The following is a 22888-nucleotide window of genomic DNA, read 5'->3' on the forward strand; positions in this document are numbered from 1 at the left end:
GTGTGCAGGCATTTCAGAGAGCGAGCTGAGCGCACCGATTTCCCCCCAGGGGGATGGGAGGCCTCCCGCTCTTCATCAACGCTGGAGTGCAGCCCCACCGGTGCCAGCCCAGCTACCAGCGCCCCCGCTTCGAATCCAGCTCAGAGCTCTTGGAGAAGGAAACAAAGCCCTGAAACCGCGCAGGGGAAGCAGAGGGGACCCGTGAGGGGACGCGCAGCGATCGCTCCCCCGTGTCCCGCCCGCCCCGGGCTGCAGCGGGACCCGCGCGCCCGGCCGCTCCGCGCGTTCCCGCCTCGGCCGCGCGGACACGCGCAGGGCCCGGCCGCCTCGCGCCGGGGGGCGCCCGCCGCCCAACAGCGCCCCCTGGCGGCCGGGGCGCGCAGGGCCGGGGCGCAGGCGCCGTTGCGCTGGAGGCGCGTCCGGGAGCGGTGGCGATGGCGGCGGCCAAGGGGGACGGGGCGGTGGGGGAGCTGGAGCTGCAGGCGGCCATCGGCTTCAACGGTATCGCGGGCCGGGCGGGGGGCGCCGTGGGCCGGCGTGGGGCACCGTGGGGTGAGCAGGGGGGACCCGGGCGCTCCCGCCGCCCTCACCCCCTCCCCGGCGCCGCAGGGGCAGCGCTGCCAGAGACCGATGCGAAGTGAAGAACAGGACGAGTTTGACTGAATTGCAGGGTTTTTTGTTTGTTTTCCAATTACCCAGCTCCCCAGAATGAGAAGAGTTTAATTTCCACATGAAAGCAGCTCAGGTTGCGCAGACGCTGTTGTAAACACTGGGGTGGGGCTGGGCACCAAGGGAAATGTGCGGCCTTGCCGCTCTTGTGAGGAGGTCATGGCACCCAGGGCCGGGTGCGGTGTCCTCAGAGCCCTCTGTGCTGGAGCGCTGGGGCCTCTGCGCCGTGTGAATCCACAGAGCTGCAGGAGCCACAGCGTGGTCCAGACCTTGTCAGGGTGACCCTGCTGTTTGACACGGGGTTGTTCTGCTGAACAGCTTTGGGGAGAACTGGAAGGCTTTTTTCCTCCCCCCCACCCCCGCCCCGCCTTGTGAGGTAAACCGTGGGGAGCCAGTGATTTCTGCAGCCCCTGAGCTGTTGGCAGCCAGCGGATCTTTCACCCGTTTCTCTTGCAGGACATGTTCCCTGTGGGCTCATCTGCCACCCCGACAAGGAGCACATCCTGTACCCCCTGGGCTGTACGGTGGTGATTCAGCACCTGGACACTCAGAAGCAGAGTTTCTTGCACGGCCACACCAACAACGTGTCCTGCGTTGCCGTGTCCAGGGATGGGACGTACGTCGCTTCAGGACAAGTCACCTGCATTGGATTCAAGGTGGATAATGCTCTGATTTTAACCGCTTAGTATTGCCCAAAGAAATTGGAGCTGGCTTGCCAGTGGTGGGAACACCTTTCGTTTATTTTTTCTTTTGTTGGGAAACAAATATCTGCAATGGGGGGATGTTGAAGGGAATGGGAAATTGTAGTTCCTCCAGTGCTGGATGTGCCTTTATGTTTTTGTAAAACAGTAAGCAGTCTCCCTCGGATTGAGGGATTTTTAGTTCCAGTCCTTTTTATCCAAAGTGTTGTGGGCGTGTGGCAGCCTAAATCTCATTAGACATTAATTAATAAATGCTGTTCTATTTCAAGTGAGGCCTGAGCTCCAGAGCTGCATTTTTAGACCTCTGAAGTTCTTTACGTTCTATTCTTTGCCTATTTGAAAGAGCCCAAGACACTTGGAAGGAATCAGGTTTTAGTGTTTTCAGTACTTTACAATCTAAGTCAAATACTCGGTGTCTCAGGGTAAATTTAGATGCTGAAATGAAGCAGAGCTACTCAAGTGCTCAACTGGAATAATGCTTCTTACAGCAGCCCATCTGAAGCCTCTTTGTGTCAGTGGTGCCCAGGGCTGCAGAGAAGCTTGGGCTGGGCTCCTTCTAAGAACTTTCCTGCCAGAGAACGTTGTTCTCCCTGATCCTGCGTGTTACATCTCCTGCTCTGCCATCCCCCCTTCTGCTTTGCCCCGCAGGCAGACATCATCCTCTGGGATTTCCCAAAGCAGGAGTTACTTGCTCGGCTCTCGCTGCACGAGGGCAAAGTCGAGGGACTCTCGTTCTCGCCCAGAGGCATTTATCTTGTGTCCCTGGGAGGCCAGGACGATGGCAGGTAAGGATTTCTGCTTCTTGGCACAAGATTTTTGACAAGAATCAGATTCTGTGAGCGGCCTGAGATGTTTTTCCAGTGAGGGTGGTGAGAACCTGGCCCAGGTTGGCCAGAGAGGTGGTGGATGAACCATCCCTGGAGACATCCCAGGCCAGGCTGGACGGGGCTCTGAGCACCCTGAGCTGGTGAAGATGTCCCTGCTCATGGCAGGGGGGGCACTGGGGAGCTGGGAAGGTCCCTCCAACTCCAACTGTTCTGTGATTCTATATGATTTGATTCGTGCTCCGCAGGAATCTGATAAATACACGTAGCCTTGCTTCAGCAGCAGGGGATGTAAACTGCAGTTCCACACTTTGGTGATAAGTTTTTTCTAGGGTAGAATCTCTACAAAGTTACTTCTGTTGTGTGTCCTGGTAGGAACAGACTGCAGGACTATAGGCTTTGTCTTGCTCTTGTGTTTCAGTAATTGACTTCCAAGTGATGTCAAAAAGCAAAGCTGTTCCAAGGCTGTTCTTCTCCTGCAGGGTGATGGTGTGGGACGTCAGTAAGAGAGAGGCTGTGTGCGGGAGCCCGGCCTCGCCGCGCAGCGCTGGCAATGCCAACGTCGTCGTGTGCTCCAGCTGCAGAGACGAGATGTTTGTCACTGCTGGAAAGTAAGGGTTTATTGAGAGGAACAAACAGAGCGAGAGAACCCCTGGCCCTATTTCCTTTTACAAAGAGTCTTTATTTAACTACAAGGAAACTTAAGCAACTGTGTGCTTGTGTTGTTTCTTTTTACTCTGAATGGACTCATGAATATCCGCCAGCTTGTACCCATAAGGCATTTCTGCTTGTTCTCCATGTACCAATATGTTTTCGGAGCAGCACACAGGGACCCACATGCGCCACTTCTGCTCCTGATAGCAGGATTTTGTACTCAGCATTCCCCGTGCAGTGTTCAAAATGTTTAGTTGCCAGTGTTTACACAAGAAAAGCAGTCAATGAGTGCCCCTGAACAATGGTTAATTAATGTTGAAACAATGATGTCTTGCCGGTCGTTGGATGATCTCCTGTCCTCACCAGATGTGATGTACAGTTGGTCACTGGCTTGTAACAAAAGTTGTACAAAATGTCACGTTTTGCAAGGATTGGCGGCAGCGCCCGTATATCCAGCCTGACATTTAAACGTGTTGAGGGCCTGCACCTCTCTGGTGGCAATTACAGAAACGTGGTGGGACAGTTCACATGACTGGAGTATGGTCGTGGGTGGCTGCGCCCTTTTCAGGAAAGACAGGCCAGCCAGGTGTGGTGGTGGAGTTGCTCTCTATGTGAGAGAGCAACTGCAATGTACCAAATTCTGCCCAGGAGCGGATGAGGAACGAGTTGAGAGTGTATGGGTCAGGATCAAGGGACAGGCTGGCAGGGGTGATACGTTTGTAGGTGTCTATTACAGGCCACCAGATCAGGCTGAGGAAGTTGATGAGGCCTTCTATGCGCAGCTGAGAGTGGCCTCGCAGTCACAGGCCCTGGTTGTTGTGGTGATTTTAACTTCCCTGATGTTTGCTGGAAGGACCATTCAGCCAGCCAGCCACAGTCCAGGAGGTTCCTCCAGTGCCTTGATGATAACTTCCTCATGCAGATGGTGGAGGAGCCGACCAGGAGAGGTGCACTGCTGGATCGCATCCTCACTAACAAAGAGGGTCTGGTCGAAGCAGTAAAGGTTGAGGGCTGCCTGGGTTGCAGTGACCACGAGATGGTGGAGTTCAGCATCTCGTGTGGCAGGAACAGAATAACAAGTAGAATTGCAACCCTGGACTTTAGCAGGGCTAATTTCGGCCTTTTCAAGCAATTGCTGGGGGAAATCCCATGGGCAAGACTGCTTGAAGGAAAAGGAGCCCAAGAGAGCTGGATTGCATTCAGAGATTGCTTCTTCCATGCTCAGGATCAGAGCATCCCCACACGTAGGAAGTCGAGGAAGGGAGCCAGAAGGCCTGCGTGGTTGAATAGGGATCTGTTGGGTATGCTCAAGCAGAAGAGGCGAGTTTACAGGTCATGGAAGCAGGGGCTGGCCACTTGGGAGGAATATAAGGCTGCTGTTAGAGGATGCAGGAAGGCAGCTAGGATAGCCAAGGCCTCCTTAGAATTACAGCTGGCGAGAGGGGTGAAGGACAGCAAAGAGAAGTTTTTCAAGTACATAGCAGATAAAACTAATACCAGAGGCAATGTAGGCCCACTGATGAACGAGATGGGTGCCCTGGTGGCGGAAGACACAGAGAAGGCGGAATTGCTGAATACCTTCTTTGTCTCTGTCTACTCTGCTGGAGGCTGTCCTGGGGAGCCCTGTACCCCTGAGGCCCCGGATGAAGCCAGGTCAATGGAGGAGTTTGCTTTAGTCGATGAGGACTGAGTTAGGGAGCAGTTAAATAGTCTGGACACCCATAAATCCATGGGTCCAGATGGGATGCATCCGCGGGTGCTGAGGGAGCTGGCTGAAGTCATTGCTGGACCGCTCTCCATCATTTTTGCCAAGTCTTGGGAAACGGGAGAGGTGCCCGAGGATTGGAGGAAAGCAAATGTCACTCCGGTCTTCAAAAAGGGCAAGAAGGAGGACCCGGGTAATTATAGACCGGTCAGCCTCACCTCTGTCCCTGGGAAAGTAATGGAACAGCTTGTCCTTGGTGTCATCTCAGGGCACATCAGGGATAAGAGGGTCATTAGGGGCAGTCAGCATGGCTTTACCAAGGGTAAGTCATGCTTGACCAACCTCACAGCCTTTTATGAGAATGTGACAAGGTGGATGGATGATGGCAGAGCGGTGGATGTGGTCTACCTTGACTTCAGTAAAGCCTTTGACACAGTCCCTCACAGCATCCTCACAGCTGAACTGAGGAGGTGTGGTCTAGACAATAGAGTAGTAGGGTGGGTTGCAAACTGGCTTAAAGAGAGAAGCCAGAGAGTGGTGGTCAATGGTGCGGAGTCCAGTTGGAGGCCAGCGTCTAGTGGAGTGCCTCAGGGGTCAGTACTGGGGCCCATATTATTCAATATATTCATTCACGATTTGGACGAGGGAATTGAGTGTACTATCCGCAAGTTTGCTGATGACACTAAGGTGGGAGGAGTGGCTGACACGCCAGAGGCTGTGCTGCCATCCAGAGACCTGGACAGGCTGGAGAGTTGGGTGGGGAATAACCTGATGAAATTTAGCAAGGGAAAGTGTAGAGTCCTGCATCTGGACAGGAGTAACCCCAGGTTCCAGTATAGGTTGGGGAATGACCTATTAGAGAGCAGTGTAGGGGAAAGGGACCTGGGGGTCCTGGTGGACAACAGGATGACCATGAGCCAGCACTGGGCCCTTGTGGCCAGGAAGGCCAATGGCATCCTTGGGTGTATTACAAGGGGGGTGGTCAGTAGATCGAGAGAGGTCCTCCTTCCCCTCTACTCCGCCCTGGTGAGACCCCGTCTGGAATATTGTGTCCAGTTCTGGGCCCCTCAGTTCAAGAAGGACAGGGAACTGCTGGAGAGGGTCCAGCGTAGGGCAACAAAGATGATTAAGGGAGTGGAGCACCTCCCTTATGAAGAAAGGCTGAGGGAGCTGGGGCTCTTTAGTTTGGAGAAGAGGAGACTGAGGGGTGACCTTATTAATGTTTATAAATATATGAAGGGTTAGTGCCATGAGAGTGGAGCCAGACTCTTCTCAGTGGCAAACAATGATAGGACAAGGGGCAATGGGATCAAGCTGGAACACAAGAGGTTCCACTTAAATTTGAGAAGAAACTTCTCAGTGAGGGTAACAGAGCACTGGAACAGGCTGCCCAGGGAGGTTGTGGAGTCTCCTTCCCTGGAGACATTCAAAGCCCGCCTGGACACCTTCCTGTGCGACCTCACCTAGGCGTTCCTGCTCCAGCAGGGGGATTGGACTGGATGAGCTTTCGAGGTCCCTTCCAATCCCAAACATACTGTGATACTGTGATACTGTGATCAGGGAAGGCTTTGGATGCTCTTGGCTGCACTTGCACTTACGAGTGCTCGTCTTTGCAATTTTAGCCCTTTGTTAAATGCAAGGGTGACTCTGTTTAAAGATATTACATCGTCTCTGATGTCGTCAATTAAATTGCACTAGAAAAGAGTTGAAAGTGTCCTCGCATATCCTGACATATGTTTTTGCTTAAGATTTTTGATTTACGTGGAAAAAGTTTCCATAAGAGACTTCTCTGATATTGTTCTTTTTCTCCTTATTAAAAGATCAGAATAATGGAGCCTTGTGAAGGCTTTTTACTCCTTGTAGTACTGAAAAAACTTGGGGCTTTCTGCATATATGGATTTGATCCCACTCTATTCGTTCTTATAGTTTCACCATTCGCGTGTGGGAACTCGATAGAGCAACTAAAAAAATCCATCCGTCTGAATGCTACACGGGGCAGCTGAAAAGAATCGCCGTGTGTGTTCAGGTACGTTTCAGCCAAGATGACTTTGCTAAACTCAGAAACTCTGTACAGACCAGAGAAAAACCACGAGTTTCCCTAATAATGCTAGAAATGTCGGTCCCAAGCGCGTGACGGCAGCGAAGTTCCTCAGCATTGGCCTTGGCAGGTGATCTCCCACGGCCTCTGGGAAAGAGTGTTCTGGATGCTCCTGAAGAGAAGCAGCACGTGTTACGGTCACGGGCTCCAGCACCCATGTTTTTATGCTTCAAAATCTGATCTAGATTTGGTTAGAAAGTGTCTGGCGTTCAGCAGTGTTCTGGATCTGTGCGTGTGATGGAACAGAAACATTGGCTGGATTCCCCCAGGTGAAACCTTGGCAATCCACTGAAATAAAGCTGTTGATGCAGCCCAGTGTCAGGCGTGGGACATGGGTCTCAGTATACAGACCATGATCTCTTTTTTTTTGTGCTTTCTTATAGATGACAAATGATGATGATGATTTTTATCTTGGCACAACGAGTGGAGATGTCCTGAAAGTGAACACAAGCAGCAAGGTGGTGACTGCCTGTGGGCCTCAGAAGAAGAAGTTTAGCATGGTGAGTAGCAGCTCTGTGACTCCAATTCCGTCCTTGTCCTGCTCTTTGTTAGTGACTGAAAGAGCAACCTGCGGGAGAACCATTACAAAGCGGATTCTCAGACTGACCCTTTTCCTGCGCTGTCAGTTCCTTGTGTCTCGGTCTCGATGCTGAAGGCTGAGACCGCTGTCTCGGCTTTCTTGAGCTTCCTTTGGCTCAGAATTTGGGTTTTACTTGAATCTCATGCGTCATCCCACAAACTCTTGTACAATTAATCTGGTAAACGTCATAGAAAGTGAAAAGCAGTCATAAAAATGGAGTAGTTCCTGACTTTTTTGCTTCTTTTAAGAAGATGTGAGCTGGAGTGAGACAGAGGACGTTCCTGGGGAGACTGGTAGAAGCGCTTATTTGAGAGGCTTTCCCGCACTTACTGCTGTAAGGTCCTATAGTCAGATCTCACAAATGTGTTGAATTGTCTGGACTGAACTTTTGGTTTTGTGTTTGTTCCCCATCCCATTCCCCCGCTTCAGTTGTCTCTTTGCAGTTCTGATTCTGCTACTGGTGAGGCAGAGATCTTACTGGAAAAGGCAGTATAAATAATAGAATGCAAGAGTTTATTGTAATGCATATGCACAATTTGGAGAAAACAAGGTTGCACAGGGTACATTGATTCTATTGCTTTTTAACTTCTGAGTTCTTGACTTCATAACCCCAAGGGGTTTTTTAACTTAGCTGTTTTTTGTCTCTAACTGGGACTCGTGGGTATGAGCATCCTCAAACAGGCGTTATCTCCTGAATAAGGAGCTTTTGACCTTTGGTTGTACAAGAATTCTGCATTCAGGGAGCTGTAATGATAAAACAATCGACACCAGCTGGTACACTTGTTGTTGATTTCTCTCTATTTGTTGCTATAAAAGGCTTCTTGTAGCTTCTCGGTTTATACCTTGCCTAAGTTGGGATGTGTTCTGCATTCTGTGAGCAAGGCCCCGCAGCGAGCAGCAGGGGCCTCTCTTCTAGAAGGGTGGAGAAGTTATTACTTGTTTTTCCCACTTGAACTGAAGGAATGCAAGCAGTTTTTTTCTGTGTACATCTTAAATGACAAGAATGGATGTGTTTGTTTTCCTGCTGGCAATGGAACGTTCGCTGCAGGTGTGTCCCCGTGTGGGGACACCTGCACTGGCCGCGGTTGAGCCCCTTGTCCGGCTGCCCCCCTGCAGGGCTTTGTGTCCATGCAGGACCCGTGGCTGCTCTGTGCTCTCTCTTAGGCCAAGGCCTTGTTGAGTGTCACCTCCCCTTTCAATGCCTGCGTGCTTTGAGTCTTCTCCATCTCGCAGCACGTGCACCTTGCCCAGAGCCCCTGGTTGAAGCCACCCGAGGGCGTGAACTCCCTTGAGGGAAAGGTGCCAAATGCATTTGAAACAAAACTTCACCAAATACACTTCTGAGAGCACTGCTAAAGAAGCCGTCAGGCAGGGTCACGAGCAGGATGCTGTGCCGTTTGGGGGTCCAAAAGAAAAAGCTGAGGCTCAAAGCCAGACCACAGTCCAGTCCGTACTGTGAGGGGTTTTATCGTAAGGCGAATCCATAGGAACCGCGGTTTGTGGCAGAGACCTTTGGAGCATCGTGAGCTTCAGCTGCCATTGCTTCTGAGAGTGAAAAGCTGCGGGAAAACAGACCCCTTGACTGTGCAAGAGGCTGACAAGGTGTTGAGGAGCAGGGAAGATGCAGAAGTGATCTCATCACAGCTGCCTGCCAGCCTTGTGGACGGGACCTGAGCTGGCAGGCGCTAATCTGGCTTCAGCTTGGGTTTATTAGTGTAATGTGGTGGCAGCTTCTTAGGATGTGGCACTGGTTGTTTGGGGAGCCGGGAGAGAAAAGGAGACATTCACACTGGATGGAAATAGCGAGGAGTCCTCCCAGTCTCCTCCTTTCCCCTCCCGCTTCAGACAGGCATTTCTGTTCACAGGCTTTTCGGTCGGACACGCTCAGCCCTGTCACCCCTTCTCCTCTTGCTCTCTTCCCTCGCTCTTCCCAATGCACTTCCCTTGTGCCCGAGGTGGGGAATTCACCAGGGCAAACCCGTGTTGTTGCAGTCACTGGGAAGGTGCTGGTAGGTTTTTCTCTGCAGTTACTGTCAGTGTCTCGGCCACAGATCCCCTCTCACACACTCCAGCTCTCTTTCCCAGCTCCGTGCTCTGATTCCCTTTCCGCCCACCCACTGCACATCTCTGCACACAAATCACACCTTGTCACCAGACTGTCAACAAGTGCTCGCTGAACACACGTAGGATCTGACGTTTTATGGCAGAAATTTCCAGTTGTAGCCTCACCTCCAACCCCAAAAGATGTATTTTGCAGATGTTTTTTCAAGTCAAAACCACAGCATTTATCAAAACAAAACTGTTTGCATCCTTGTTTCCACACAATTTAGTCCGTCCCATTGCTAACCAAGACATCTTGTGTATCTTTCTTGAAAATGTACCTTGCATTAGCACTTGTACCAAAACTTCTCCCCTCTGGAGCCACGCATTGCAATTCTGTCTGTGTTTGTGAACAAACCTCTGCAAACCCTGTGCACCAGTTGCCCCGGGGAATTACGATCGGGTGGCAAAGCAGGAAACGGCAAACCTGGAATCCACAGCCACCCCACGCTGAGCACATCTGTAAAGGGTTCAGATACTGCGGGGCGAGGAGGAGATTCAATTGAAAACAGGTTGGGGCACCCTTAAAGGAACTTTGCCTTTAGATACATAAGAACGTGTTTATTGTATAGACACGATCTGAAGATTTCTTTGTTTCTGTTCTGAAGAGGAGTGGCAAAATAGTTTTGTATGATGAAGCAACTTGTTTTCCATCTACCTGGAATGAAGTTTAGGTGCCTTTCTCTAAGGTGTATAAATACTGCAATAAACCACAAAGTGAATTTTGATCCCTGCCGCGGGCCTGAGGAGCTGTAAGGCACCCGTTGGAATGTGAAGAGGGATGCACCATTGCAAACGCGTTTTCAGAAATAGTTGGAGTGATTTGCATTGTAAAAAGAAATAAATATTGACAGGAGATGCGCTGGAAGAGTTCACAGAGCGCTCAGGAACTTTGCAAGAGATCCGAGTGGGACACAGAGCAGGAATCCCTGCAGGAGGGGACCGGGCAGGCTGCAGTTTTGATGGTGTTTTTATTTATAGTCGTACTTGAAAGCGCTGGTTTCTTTGGGTAAGAAGTCAATAATGAATGGTGGTATTTTTAACCTCCTACGTTAGGCTCTGCATTTCACCTACAAGAGGACTGGCAGGGTATGAAATAGAGTATTCATCGCATCATTAACGTGGACTACTTGGCTCTATGAATAACAAGTGCAGCTTTTAAAGCTTATAAAGCTGTTTACTGCTGGTAATTCAAAGAACAGGCTGGACAAGAGAGAAGCACAATTGTCAAATTAAGGTTGAAGCGGAACTCCGATGATTTTGAGAGCCTGGCAATGAATCCTGGCTGTTCTAAGGTTTGGGTGTTTTGGGTTTTTTTCTGTCTTAATAATACCTGCTTCCCTCTCCAATTGAAGAACTGAAGAGAACAGCTTGGAACAATCAGAGCGGTGTTGGCAGCGCCGCCAAAGCTTTAATTTATGAGCAAGGAGCTGTAATCAGATAAACTCCGTAGTCATAGGTTGGATTTGTAATGCTGCCACCTGCCATAACGCTGAACCCAAAGGGCAGCTGGGGTGGAAGATTTTACAGGCAAAACCGCACACCAGGAGCTCAACAGCCAGGTGATGGGCCCGTGGGAACAGGGGACTCGCCAAACGCTGCCAGCACCTCGGAGGAAGTTTCCAGAAGCGTTGCTCAGAAACCGCTCTGCTTGTGGATCGTCTTTCTAATTAAAAAGAATCCCTTTGTTCTTGTGCATTTGCTGAGAATATTTGCACGAAACCCGGCGCCGCCTTCCGCTGTGAGAATGTGGCAGAAGATCCTCTCCGCAGGTCGTGTTTGTCACAGCGATCAGGAGACTGCGGATGTGCTGCTGCTGGAGCCGGCAAACGGGGCAATCAGTGCTGATGGATTACAGAGCGGGAGAGTGTGTGTCAGGTTCTTTTCTGCAGCCCATGGGTATTTGATCCTCAAGTTAAATCGTCTTTAAGCCGATGCGTAGGTAGGTGCGAGGCTGCCGGCATTGCCGGTGCTGGAATGCACAGTTACGCTTACGGGCATTTGGGGTTTTTCCTTTAAAACATATAAGCAAGCCTCTAAAAACAACCGATTGCTTCTATTTGCGTGGAAAATTGAACCAAAGTAATTTTCCCAGATTCATCAGACGCCGTCTGTGGCTTTTGCAACGTCCTTTCTGGGTCTGAACAGCTCAGATGTCCATTTTGTTTTCTCTTCTTTCTTCACTTCTCTCTCCTTCCTTAGACCTTCAGTCCTTTCCGCGCATAAAACCAACACTTTGTGGCTTTTCTTTTTCTAAACCCTCTGAAAGTGTTAAATGCTGAACATTTCCTGGGCTTAGGCCAGATCAGTGCTTGAGGAGCACAGGAAGGCTGGGGGTGCTGCTTAGGTGTCAGACTTTGAATCCTAAAGCAGCGGCATCTGTGTGTGTTCCCCAGTCACAAGGCAAGCCCGCGACAGGGGTTTCTTCCTGGGGAACAAATACAGAATTACTGAGTCGCCTCTTGGTTGCTCTTTGAGAATTGACTTCTTGGTGCTTTCACAACACTAAATGCTGGAGCTGGGCATTGTTTTTCCCAGAAGAGCCACCACCAAACAGAAATTGTTGTTTTCACATAGTGGTTCGGGCTTAAAGGAAGAACAATCTGAACATTGCGAACCTGCTGGTGGGATCCGAGGGCTGGCAATAGCGCTTATGAACCTGGGAGCGGCAAATGCTGCTGGAGTCTGGACGGTGACTCACGGTGTCCGTCCAGCAGCTCCTGCCCGTCCCTGCGGGTCTGTCTGGGCGGAACAGCCGCCGGCCACAGGTTCTGCAGGCGCCTCTGGGACGGGAACTTGGTTTTCAGGTCCAGTTTGGTGGCATAAAGCTGCTTTATTTCATGGTTTTGTCCTTTCCATTTCACTCATGCAGAAGTTCCCCCAAGCTCGTAGGGGTATTTTCCCAAGTTAGAATATCAGGATTTAACCCCACAGAAGTCATTTCACTCCTCTGGCAGCCTATCTTGGAGTCTCGTGGTGATTTTCAAGAATTAATCTGTTGTACATGGAACAGTAATATTACTTCACAGGTAGCAGAACTGAAGCAGATCTGACTCTTCTTACACTTGCATTTTGTGGCAGGCTGAGGACTGTTTTCATTTGTTTGGCTGTTTTTTGTTGATTTTGTTGTCAGGCATTTGTTTCCTGTAGCCTGGTACTTTATCCACCGAACAGCATTTCTCCTTTTCCAGTGGCTGGCCTCCCGTTGGTCTGCTCTGCTCAGTAACAGCAGAAACCCGTGTTGACGATGGGCTGACTCATTTCCAAAGCTTTTCTGTGACAAACGGATTTTGTTACTAATAGGTGGGAGATGGGACTGCATCTTTCAGAGAGAGAGAGAGGCCTGAGACGCAGAGGATCATCCTAAAAAGAGCTGTAGGAAAGACCATTTAAGCTGAGTTGTATCCTCTGTTGTTTCGTGGCTGATGGATGAAGGACACGCGGAAGGAAAAGCGCAAGTGCCGGTCCACGGTGTGGGTATCGCTTGCTGCGATGAGGTCAGGCTCTGTACGTGTCCCAGCTGCTCTGAGGAATCCAAGATAATACTGTTTGCTCGCTCCTCGTACTGTGTTAGTTCATACAGACCTGCAATTAATAACTCTCTTCTCCCTTCTCCCTCTAGAGAGCCACTCTTTAGCCCAGGTCAGTGAAAAATACTGATAAAGCCCCATTGGAGTGAGATAAGCACCGCCGTCGGGAGCCCGGTAGAGACTCTGTTGTGCTGTTCAGCGTGGCTGCAGCAGCAAAGAGCCTCTGCTCCCATCCGATTGTGTTTTAATCCTGTTTTCTCCTAGGGAGTCACAGCTTTGCTTTTGCTGAAGACAGGAGGTTTAATAGTCGGCACCGGAGAAGGGACTGTAGCTCTCTGCACAGGCTCAGACTTCCAAGTAAAGAAGTGAGTTTGTAGATGGAAGAGTCAGGAGGGGAGAGGTGACAATTCCTCCAAAAGGGTCGCGGTGTAAGAACCAATCATTTCTGTGGAGAGGCATAATCCAAGTCACTCTCAGTTTTTCAGTCCTGCAGACAGAATACACAGTATGGTTCCAGCGTCATGAGGTTGGAGCAAACTGAAAATTACTGCGTGCGTTTGCACGGAAGTGCCCTCTGATCCTGCCTTGTAAATGGCTGTTGTTTCCTTTGGAGCAGTAGCAGTCAGATCCTAAATTGATGCAAAGCCAGACAGATTTGTTGAAGTCAATAGAATGATGCTTATTTACACTGGGTGAGAAAGAGTAGTAGTTGCCATCTCCAAGAGGGTTTGTTGTGGGACATGGGATTGTAAAGGAGGGCTCTGCTCATTTTATAGGCACGTGTCTGGAGGTGCTGGAGTATTTGCAAGGCTTTTTTCTGCATACAAAATAGGAAGCTGCAGGCGTCATTTCCCCATACGTGATTTGAAAATTGGGCTCACACCTACTCATTTGGCGTTGCTTGAATATCCCATTCAAGTGTACAGTTCTGCAAGCTTAGCTTTGTACAATTGAAACTATTCCCAGAAGGCCTGAACTGTCTGGAAATATCCTTGAAAGTGGGATATTTAAGTGCACTTGAGCAAGAATATCGACAAGGATGTTGTTACCTTAGGCCCTGGTCCAGAAAATCAGGTCTCCAAAGCGCTGCCTGTGCCAGCCCTGGCAGAGCAGCAGGTGGGACAGGCAAGATCACAGGAAGTAGTAAACATGACTGGGAATGAAATGTTAGTCCTGACCGCGCTCTTGCATATTGATATCACAGCCTAGTGCGGAGCTTTTTGGGGAAACAGCGAAAGTCAAATTCTCCAGAAGCTGGAAAATGAAAGTTCCTCGAGGTCAATGTCGGGCCAAACCTCTGCTTTCTTTGCACAGGAGAATGCGAGTTGAAGGTGGTGTCACTTCCCTGACGTGTAGAGGTCGGGGCGACCAGTTCTTTATAGGGACAAATAAATGCCAGATGTACCGCAGTGCCTACGCTACATTTAAAGAGGAGCTGGTCGCCGTCTGTCACACCGAAGCCGTCAACGACATTGTTTTTCCTGCGTGAGTATAACGGGCTGGGCTGTATTTGGCTGGTGCGGGAGGTTGAGGAGCTGCCGCTGAGGTCAGGGTGCCTGTGTGCGCAGCTTTTACCACGGAACCCAGAGCCTGGTACCATCTGTACGGGATGATCGATACAGGCGATGCTGCCACCTGCCCAAAAAACGCCGGGGTGACGGGGAGCAGCTGCTTCAAAGCAGAAGGCAGCAGTTCAGTGGGAGAGCTGGAAAGATCACTGATCTGCAGAAAGGATGATAAGTAAAAAGACTGGAATTATTGATGTTTGGGCACCGGCAGGGATGGCAGCCTCCCCCTTTTGCCCCAGGGTCGCTCTGCATTTGTCTTGTGATCACACACAAATGTTCCCTTCCTGTGTAGTAGCATCGTGACACTTTATTTCATTTTTTTAAACCCACAATGGATCATCTCTCCAGATAGAAAATGGGATTTTGATCCAATGAACGCTTTTCTTTTTGGCATATTTTTGTTGCTTCTCTTCTCGACACAGCACAAAGGATCAGATGTCACCGAGGTGCAGTGAGTGCAGGGTGCAGGAAGCGCTGCTCCCTGCCCGCCGCCAGCCTCAAAACCACGTCTTCTCATTTAATGAGAAAATCAGGTGGAGCTTTAGGGTGATCTGATGCTGGTACCGCTGATTGGCACCCCTGTGTCACAGCTGTTAGTGGTGACTGTAAGGACTACAGGACTGCATCCTTGCGTAGATGTTTAAACTTCTTATCTGTTACCTGCTCTTGAGCAAAGCCTATTGCTGATTGGGAAATACGGGCTTAATTTCCCTGTTCTGGCTTATTTCAGAATGCTTCACTCGCTGATGTTATCCTGGTTGATAAAGCACCCGTGCAGGCTGGGCTTGAAAGAGGCCACGCTTTTGTTGTGCCGGTTTTCTCTGTCCTGGTTCATCTTTCTGGGCATTGATGGAGATGTTGAACAAAAGCTCGCGGTACCTTTCTAGATGTCACTTTCTGTTGTATGCCTGGGACGTGTGGCTTAGAGCTTATTTCAAAGCGCTCTGTCCCATGGCTTTTGAAATACTGCAGGTCTTGTTTTATTCCAACATGTATAACAAGTATATTATGAACAGACTTTTGCCATCATTTCTATTGCCTTCAGCGCTGTTGAATGGGAATCATCCAGTAAGCAAGATAAAAAATGACATCTTTACAATGTGAGGCTGCTGTGAGTCCCTGATGTTAAATCTGGGCAGGCAGCACTTTTACACCCACTTTTGTGTCTGTTCAATAGAACACACGAAATTGTTTAGAGATTGAATATGGGGAATAAATGTCACAACTTCAGCAGAAAGAGTTCTTTTAGTTTCCCTTTAAAATGAATCTTTGAAGAGGACCCAAAGCAGGGGAATCTCATGTGAGAAAGGTGATCCTCCAAAAAAGGCCTTTGTCTTAGCCATGGGGATCCCTGTGGGGCAGATCCCAGCTGCAGGTGAGCAAAGCCGAGCTTTGGAGGACGATTTGAGCTGTGACAAAGCAGGGAGCGTTTCTGTGTGCCCCTCCTCGTTACCTCTCCTCTCTGAACTCCCCAGGGGACATTCGGACTTGTTCGTTACCTGCTCCACAAACGACATTCGAGTGTGGTACACGCCGGAACGCTGGGAGCGGCTGCGAATCACCGTCCCCAACGTCACCTGCCAGGCGGTCGAGGTGACGAGGGACGGCATGGTCATCCTTTCAGGTAATGGGCAGTCCAGAGCCATGGTTGCTCAACTTAACAAACATCAGTATGTTAAAACGAAGGGAAGATGAAATGGGGAAAGCGTTTAAATGGAGTTCCTGGCGTGACCCAAAGGCCTCTTTGCTTGCAGCTGGTCCGATGGGCTTTGCTGGCAGCCCCGCTGTCCTGGTGCTGCAGTTGCGGTGAGGGTAGAAGGCAAGGGCTGGAGACCTTGCTTTGGATCAGTGAATTCCGGCAATCCAGAATGTGGTTCAGCCTTATTTAAATTACCTAATTCTGAAATATCAACCTTGTTGTGTGCAGCAGCTTCACCTGTGATGTGTGTAGAGCACCTTTTACATAAAGCTACCGTCCATCGCCATGTGCAGGTTGCTGACACAGAGACTCCTGCAGTCCTAGAGCAGCCATGCAGCCTCCCCATGGTTACCAAACCACTTTGTCCACAGCCAGAATCCAAAAGCAATTAAATTTCAATAGTGTGTTTGGGACCGTAGCTCTGCGGGCTCGTCTGCAGTACAGTGGTTTTCACGGGTATGCTGGTGATCTAACAGCGTGGCCTTATGCGGGAACTTAATTATAAAAACGGGTTCGTTTGGAAAGGACAGAGCGACAATAGTGTGAGGAAAGTCTGTGCGCCCGGGCAGTCTCTTTCTTTCTGTTCATCAGCTTGGAATGACGGGAAGATCCGCGCCTTCGTGCCAGCTACTGGAGAGCCAATGTACGAGATCAACAACGCCCATAACCTGGGAGTGACGGCAATTGCTGCGACCAGCGACTGCAAACAGATCATTAGCGGAGGAGGTGACGGGCAGGTAATCTGTGCTTAAAAACCTGGAGCAGCTTCGTGCGCTCGTCACAGGGCCTGCGAATTGTCTGGAACTGCTCAGTCAGAATGAGAGCTGTTCTGAGCTTCCGCTTGAGCAAAGGACAGAGTTCAAAGGTATCAGCTTTTGAGATGTGCAAATCTCTGCTCTCAGAGGGCATCATGTAAAACAATGCCCCGATTTCTTCTGGCACGGTAGTTTTGGAAATCCTTCTAATGCAGAATATGCTCTTAATCCTTTTTGATCATTTGTCTCTCCCCGATATTTGGCTTATCTGCATTAGCCATTGTTTGCGAGCCTCCGTGTAACTGTGCTCTAGCACAGAGTTTCTTTCTGTCATTGCTTTGGACGTCCCAGTCCTGTCCAAATTGACCTGTATGAGTTCATTTAGTGGCACAAAGTTCACTTTATGTCTCCATAGTGTCTGTGGAGTAACTTCCTAATTTTCTGGGATGGTACCATCTGCTCTGGGTGATGCTGTTAATAAAAAGCTCTAATAAGAACTCAGTTCCTAATACACTTGTGGAAACATTCCGATACAAATAACAGTAAACATCAGAAAACATGTTGTAGGCATCATACCTGTGCAGTTCAATTCACTTCTTTTCTGGCCACGCAATCTGCTGTAGAGCAATAAGGGCAGCGCTGCCTCGTCTCGCTGCACAGAGACGTCAGGGGTGATAAGCGACTCCAACCCCTCACTCATAAAAGAGCAGTTAAGTACCCTGGGTGATCAGGGCCAGAGGACGCAAAGACAAGGATCTGGGTTCTGTATCAACACACACAGAAGGGCCCGGGCTCTAGGTGGTTGATCTCTGGATTAAAAAGGCAGCTGAGACAGAATTACAGCTGAAGGCTGGTTAAGCAGAAAGGAGAACTGCAGGGGCGCTCTTGCAGTACTCGTTCGGAACACAAAAAAGCTGCTCTGCAGTGCTAATGGTGCTGTCAGAATCGATCCTCAGGAGGCTGTGACTTCAGGGTTGCCGAAGGGATCTGGATGCTCTGAGCTTTGAGCAAGTGGGAACTGGGCATCCAGATCCCTTCGGGAACTCGGCATCAGCCTCGAAAGCGTGGATGGTCAGCTCTTCTCTGCCTTTGATGGCGCTGTCTAAATGTCTACATTTTCGCTGGGATTTGGCCTGAGTGGAATGTCGAGGTGAACAGACATTGCAATGTTTGGCACCAGTGGGACAGGACGTGCAAGGTGTGAAGGATCAAGTCCTCAAAGCAGAAAGATTTTTGCTGTTACCAGCACAGGGAAAAGAGGTGCTTTCAGGCACGTGTTTCACATCAAAGCTTTAAAGAGCTGTTTTGTGTTTACTTCCTGGCATTCTGTGTAGGACAAATAGCAGGTAGCTCCTTTCTATTCCGTTGCAGTAGCTTTGTGCTTTGGTCTTTAAAGCACTACTGGCAATAGATCATAGACTGGGTGGTTTTTCCTGATCAAGAGCTCTGTAAAATGAAGCATGGGAGAGCGGGCACTTGGCAAAACCAAGGTCTGGGGTTGATGGTCACGAATTCCTGAAGCAAGTGGATTACACTGTGGAGAACTCGGTTCAGCTTCACAGGTCAGCTGCACCAATAGCCCACAGGCCAATGGAGGCGGTTGGGCCTGAGCTGCTGTACGCGTTGGCAGAGAAAGGCAGAGTTCAGCAAAGCTCCTCCTGAGCTCAGGCAGGACCAGCTGGTACCAGAGCAGATGTTTGTTGCTGATTTTCAGGTGAGGATCTGGAATATTGGTGAGAAAACCCAGAAGCTGAGGGAAGTTCTGAAGGAGCACAGAGGTGCCGTGTCCTGCATCAAGATTAATAAGAACGACAAAGAGGGTGTCACAGCCAGCCTGGATGGAACGTGCGTCATCTGGGATCTTGTGTAAGGCGGCAGATTAGTATTGCAAAGGCACTTGGAGTGCTGGTGATATCTGTAGGGTCACTGTGCTTGGTTTGGGACGCCACATAGCGAGGAGGAGGGGAAAAAGAGCATTAAGAGATAAAAACTTCTAGAAAGAGCAACCAAGTCAGGGAATGTAGAACCTCCAATTTGAGAAACTTTTCAGAAAATCTCAGACAAACATTTGTCTCCGGTTGTTTTCTTGTGTGGGATCCTGCTTGGCCAAGGTGGAGCGGGTGAGTTCCCAAGTTTCCCACCAGCTCTGTTGTCCAGAACTTGGTGACTCCTGTCGAGCTCTTGCGGATCTGCAGATTTTCTGCACTGGGGTGAGGCCGAGGACACCTTGGCATAGGGAACAGCACCTGGAAAGCATTCTGGGTTTAAACATTTCATTTTGTGTGACAGCAGATCAAGAGTCCTACAGGGCAGCTGTGATGGGAACAGAACTGATAGCCTAATGGGCTTCATGGATCCCTGAACTCAGAGCAATGCCTGAGAATATCCAAGGAGAGAGATCTGATGTACAGCACAGGCAGAGACATTCCAGGCAGGCAAAGTTTGGGTTTTGACGCTGTTGCTCTGTCTCATTTTGGGGTGTTTTGCAGGCGTTACGTAAGAAAACAAATGATCCTAGACAACACGTTGTTCAAATGCGTGTGTTACCATCCTGGAGAGTACCAGATAATCACCAGTGGAACAGACAGAAAGGTGAGCAAAGCTGCAGGAACTCTGTTTGCAGTGCACAGCACACAGTCTGGCGCTGGTTCCGGGGTGCAACTCCTGTCCCTGCACAGAAGGTTGTGTCCCAGGGCGGTGCTGAAGCCCGTGTGCTGTTCACGGCCAGCTGAGCGCCCCGCTCTGCTCTGCTCTCTAGATTGTGTACTGGGAAGTGCTCGATGGCTCTGCAGTCAGAGAAGTGCAAGGCTCTCTGTCGAGTTCCATCAACGGGATGGACATCACGTCGGACGGGGTGTCCTTTGTCACAGGTGAGTGCGTGGGTGGAGCTGGAGAAAGGAGGTCGTATTGAGACCAGGAAAAGCAAGGCAGTGAACCAAGGATCTCAGTACAGTGCGAAAAAGCTGAAAAAAGGGGTCAGCTCAAGGGGAAAATAACATAATTCACCAAAGAAAAATAGTGTGGTTCAGGCTGTAGTTCAGGCTTGGGAGATGCTGCTGTAGCTCACTGGGATCTGCTGGTGAAGGTCCTGAGCCCTTCACTGGACGCTGACCCCAGTAGGACAGAAGCGGTTTTTGCCATAGTGCCCAAGAAAACATATCCCGCTCTTCCTAGGAACACCGAAGTGTTCCCCTGCCTGGGAGCGGGGAACAAAAAGCAGCAGAACTGGGTGTAATCGTTTGTTCTTCCTCCGTGCCTGACGCAGGTGGTGACGACCATCTGGTGAAGCTGTGGGACTATCAGGAGGGCGCGGTGACTCACGTCGGAGTGGGCCACAGCGGCAGCATCACCCGCCTCAAGATCTGCCCCGCGAACAAGTTCATCGTGAGCGTGAGCGCGGACGGTGCCGTCCTCACCTGGAAATACCCCAGCTCGGGCTGACAGCCGGTGCCGGAGCTGCTGGGCTGCTGCTTCCCCAGCCGGGCCTGAAATGCTCTGTTCTTACCACCGAGTTTGTTGTAAATCGTTTGTTCTCTTAGAGTGAACAGTATATTTATACTCCCTGGTATGCATTTACCAGGTCCTTAGATACCCTTTCTAGCTCCAGTTTTTTCAGGGTAGCTAAGAATTTGCTGTTCGTGTAGGATTCATCACTTCTGAAAATCATCTTGGCAGTTGTTGTAACGCTTTGCCTTGTTACTGCCGCCTTTCCTGCCATCTCAGCATCGTCTCCCTTGTACGTCTACTCATTTGTGGGCTCTCTCTTGCTTTCACATGGTCTCTCTCTTCTCTGCACTCTTCTGTCTCTTATTTAATGAATAGCTTGTTGTTTAAATTCGGTCTGCTGTGTTCATTTTAATTTGTCTGGTCCTGATGAAGGAAAAAGCTCTCAGCTCCAACTCGGGCGTTTAACTGGGGAGCTCTTGTGAGTCCAGCTTTTAAGTCAGTGTTCTCAGAGGAATACAGGGACGTCAGGGCTGCTTCAGTCACGGTCTCCAATTTACACCTCTCTTCAGGAGCCTGGTTTTCACGAGTGAGAGTCCACTCGTTTCTGAACATGCCTGGCTGTTTCCAGCCAGACACACTCGAACTCCTGGTCATTGGCCTCATTTTTCAAACAGGCTCCAGATTGGCATGAAATACATATTTTGTCTGAGAATGAGCACCCAGTATTGTATCTGTTGTTCAAACAAACCGCTCTGCAGATACTGTTTGTTCAAAGATCAGTGTGGGCAGCCAGCCTGTGAAGTGATGCGAGTGCAGTAAATATTGCTTTTGCGGGCATTGAAGGGCTGTGAGAATTCTGTCACAAATTCAAATGGCAGCAGATGTGGCATTCCTTAGTGTGAAGGCTCATAGACATTTTAGTGAACTAAGATGGTGATTTAAAGGCAGTGTCAGCTAGACAGGGCCATACCTGTCTTGATAGTAGCAGCGGTTCTGGTAGGCAACAGGGGATGGCCATTTAAAGGTGTGATTGGTTTTTATTCCTTATACGCCACTAAAAATATTTACTGCTCATAGCACAATAGGGGTGGATCCTTTTGGATCGGCTCGAACAGTGTCTGTGCACATGCGTTGTCCACCCAACACTCAGCAAGTCACATTCCTTCTGGTTAAAAGATCTCTGCTGTTATTAATGGAGTCTGGAGCAAAGGAATCAAGTCGTTCGTACTCTGTCTCTTTGCAGTCCAGACTCGATGCTGTGGGCAATGAGCGCTCGGGCAGGTTCCACAAGCTCTGCAGCAGCGCTGGCTGTGGTTTGGAAGGCAGGAGCAAACCCTGGAATGTGGGACAGACGCAGCGTTTGTGCTTGTGCAGGGGTGAAAACAGCAGAGGAGCCTGTGAGAGCTGAGCAGCCCTGCAGAGCCGCGTCAGCACCAGCGCCGGGCTGGAGCTGCAGATCCCCCGCACAGCAAAGTGTTCTCTCGGTGCAAAAGTAATGGCGGTTTTGGAGCACAAGCTTTGAATCATTCGAACTAGGCTCAAATACGTCTTTATTAATCAATATAGGAACCATTACAATCAACACATTTTTGCCAACGAGAAATAAGTTTGTTTATTCCTTTAGCGTAAAAATTTGTGCTTTGGCGTTTGACAAAGTCTTGGAAAGCATTCCATCCCCACCAGATCCCACCAGACCTGTCATGACAGGTAGAAGGAGAATCCACGTACCACCGGGGATCGCACATCGTGTTTGAGTGTGGCTGTTCTGGGCCATAAGGACCAAAGCCCCGTGTGCTCCTCCTGCACCAGCTGGTTCTTCACAGCTCGGAGGAGCTGGCACGGTGAGAGCAAAGGCTGCTGAGCCCCAGGGTTTGTGACAGCCAGGCAGGGGCTCAGGGCCCAGCTCTGTCACCTGGCAGCTCTGAAAGCGGGGAGCAGAGCCTGTGGAGATGGCCCGTCCTGCCCAGCTTTCTTTTCAGTAGGAAGCGGCATCACTTGATCAAATACAGCCCAGACTTCATGGGCACAGGCTGAATTGTGTGTCCAGGTGGTCACAAAGGCCACCAGCGTCCTGGCTGGTACCAGCACTGGTGTGGCCAGCAGGCCCAGGGCAGTGACCGTCCCTGCGCTGGGCACGGGGGAGGCCAAACCGCAAATCCTGGGGGCAGCTTTGGGCCCCACACGCCAAGAAAGAGCTTGAGGTGCTGGAGTGAGTTGAGAGAAGGGAACGGAGCTGGTGAGGGGCTGGAGCACAAGTGTGATGGGAGCGGCTGAGGGACCTGGGGGTTCAGATGGAGAACAGGAGCTGAGGGGAGACCTTCTGATCTCTGAACTGCCTGAAAGGAGCTTGGAGCCAGGGGGTCGGGCTCTGCTCCCCAGGAACAAGCGCCAGGAGCAGAGAAAACGGCCTCAAGTTGCGCCAGGGGAGGCTGAGGTTGGATTTAGGAACAATTTCTTTCCCAAAGAGCTGTGGGGCATTGGAACAGGCTGCCCAGGGCAGTGCTGGAGTCACCAGCCCTGGAGGGTTGGACAGACGGAGATGAGGTTCTCAGGACATG

The 22888-nt window shown here is 50.2% G+C and overlaps 2 protein-coding genes across 11 annotated transcripts in view; both read left to right on the forward strand.

Moving 5' to 3' along the window:
* The window catches only part of USP43 (ubiquitin specific peptidase 43), a 91630-nt gene that overhangs the window by 9340 nt on the left and 59402 nt on the right, over positions 1-22888 (forward strand). The window lies entirely within an intron of this gene.
* LOC136109583 (cilia- and flagella-associated protein 52-like) lies at positions 359-20718 on the forward strand. 8 transcript variants are annotated; one of them, XM_065852374.2, is made up of 14 exons: positions 359-501; positions 1126-1325; positions 2019-2155; positions 2677-2805; positions 6480-6579; positions 7035-7151; positions 13126-13226; positions 14176-14346; positions 15905-16053; positions 16720-16865; positions 18598-18749; positions 19373-19475; positions 19642-19753; positions 20149-20718. In XM_065852374.2, the coding sequence occupies exons 1-14, from the start codon at positions 435-437 to the stop codon at positions 20322-20324; spliced, it is 1860 nt and encodes a 619-aa protein (XP_065708446.1). In that variant the 5' UTR covers positions 359-434; the 3' UTR covers positions 20325-20718. The 8 variants fall into 8 exon arrangements, with proteins under 8 accessions (XP_065708446.1, XP_071672677.1, XP_071672676.1 ...); XM_071816576.1 differs by having other exon boundaries at positions 19658-19753; positions 20149-20308; XM_071816575.1 differs by lacking the exon at positions 18598-18749 and having other exon boundaries at positions 19658-19753.

Source organism: Patagioenas fasciata, chromosome 18 (genome assembly GCF_037038585.1).
Source record: "Patagioenas fasciata isolate bPatFas1 chromosome 18, bPatFas1.hap1, whole genome shotgun sequence".
Taxonomy (NCBI): Eukaryota; Metazoa; Chordata; class Aves; order Columbiformes; family Columbidae; genus Patagioenas; species Patagioenas fasciata.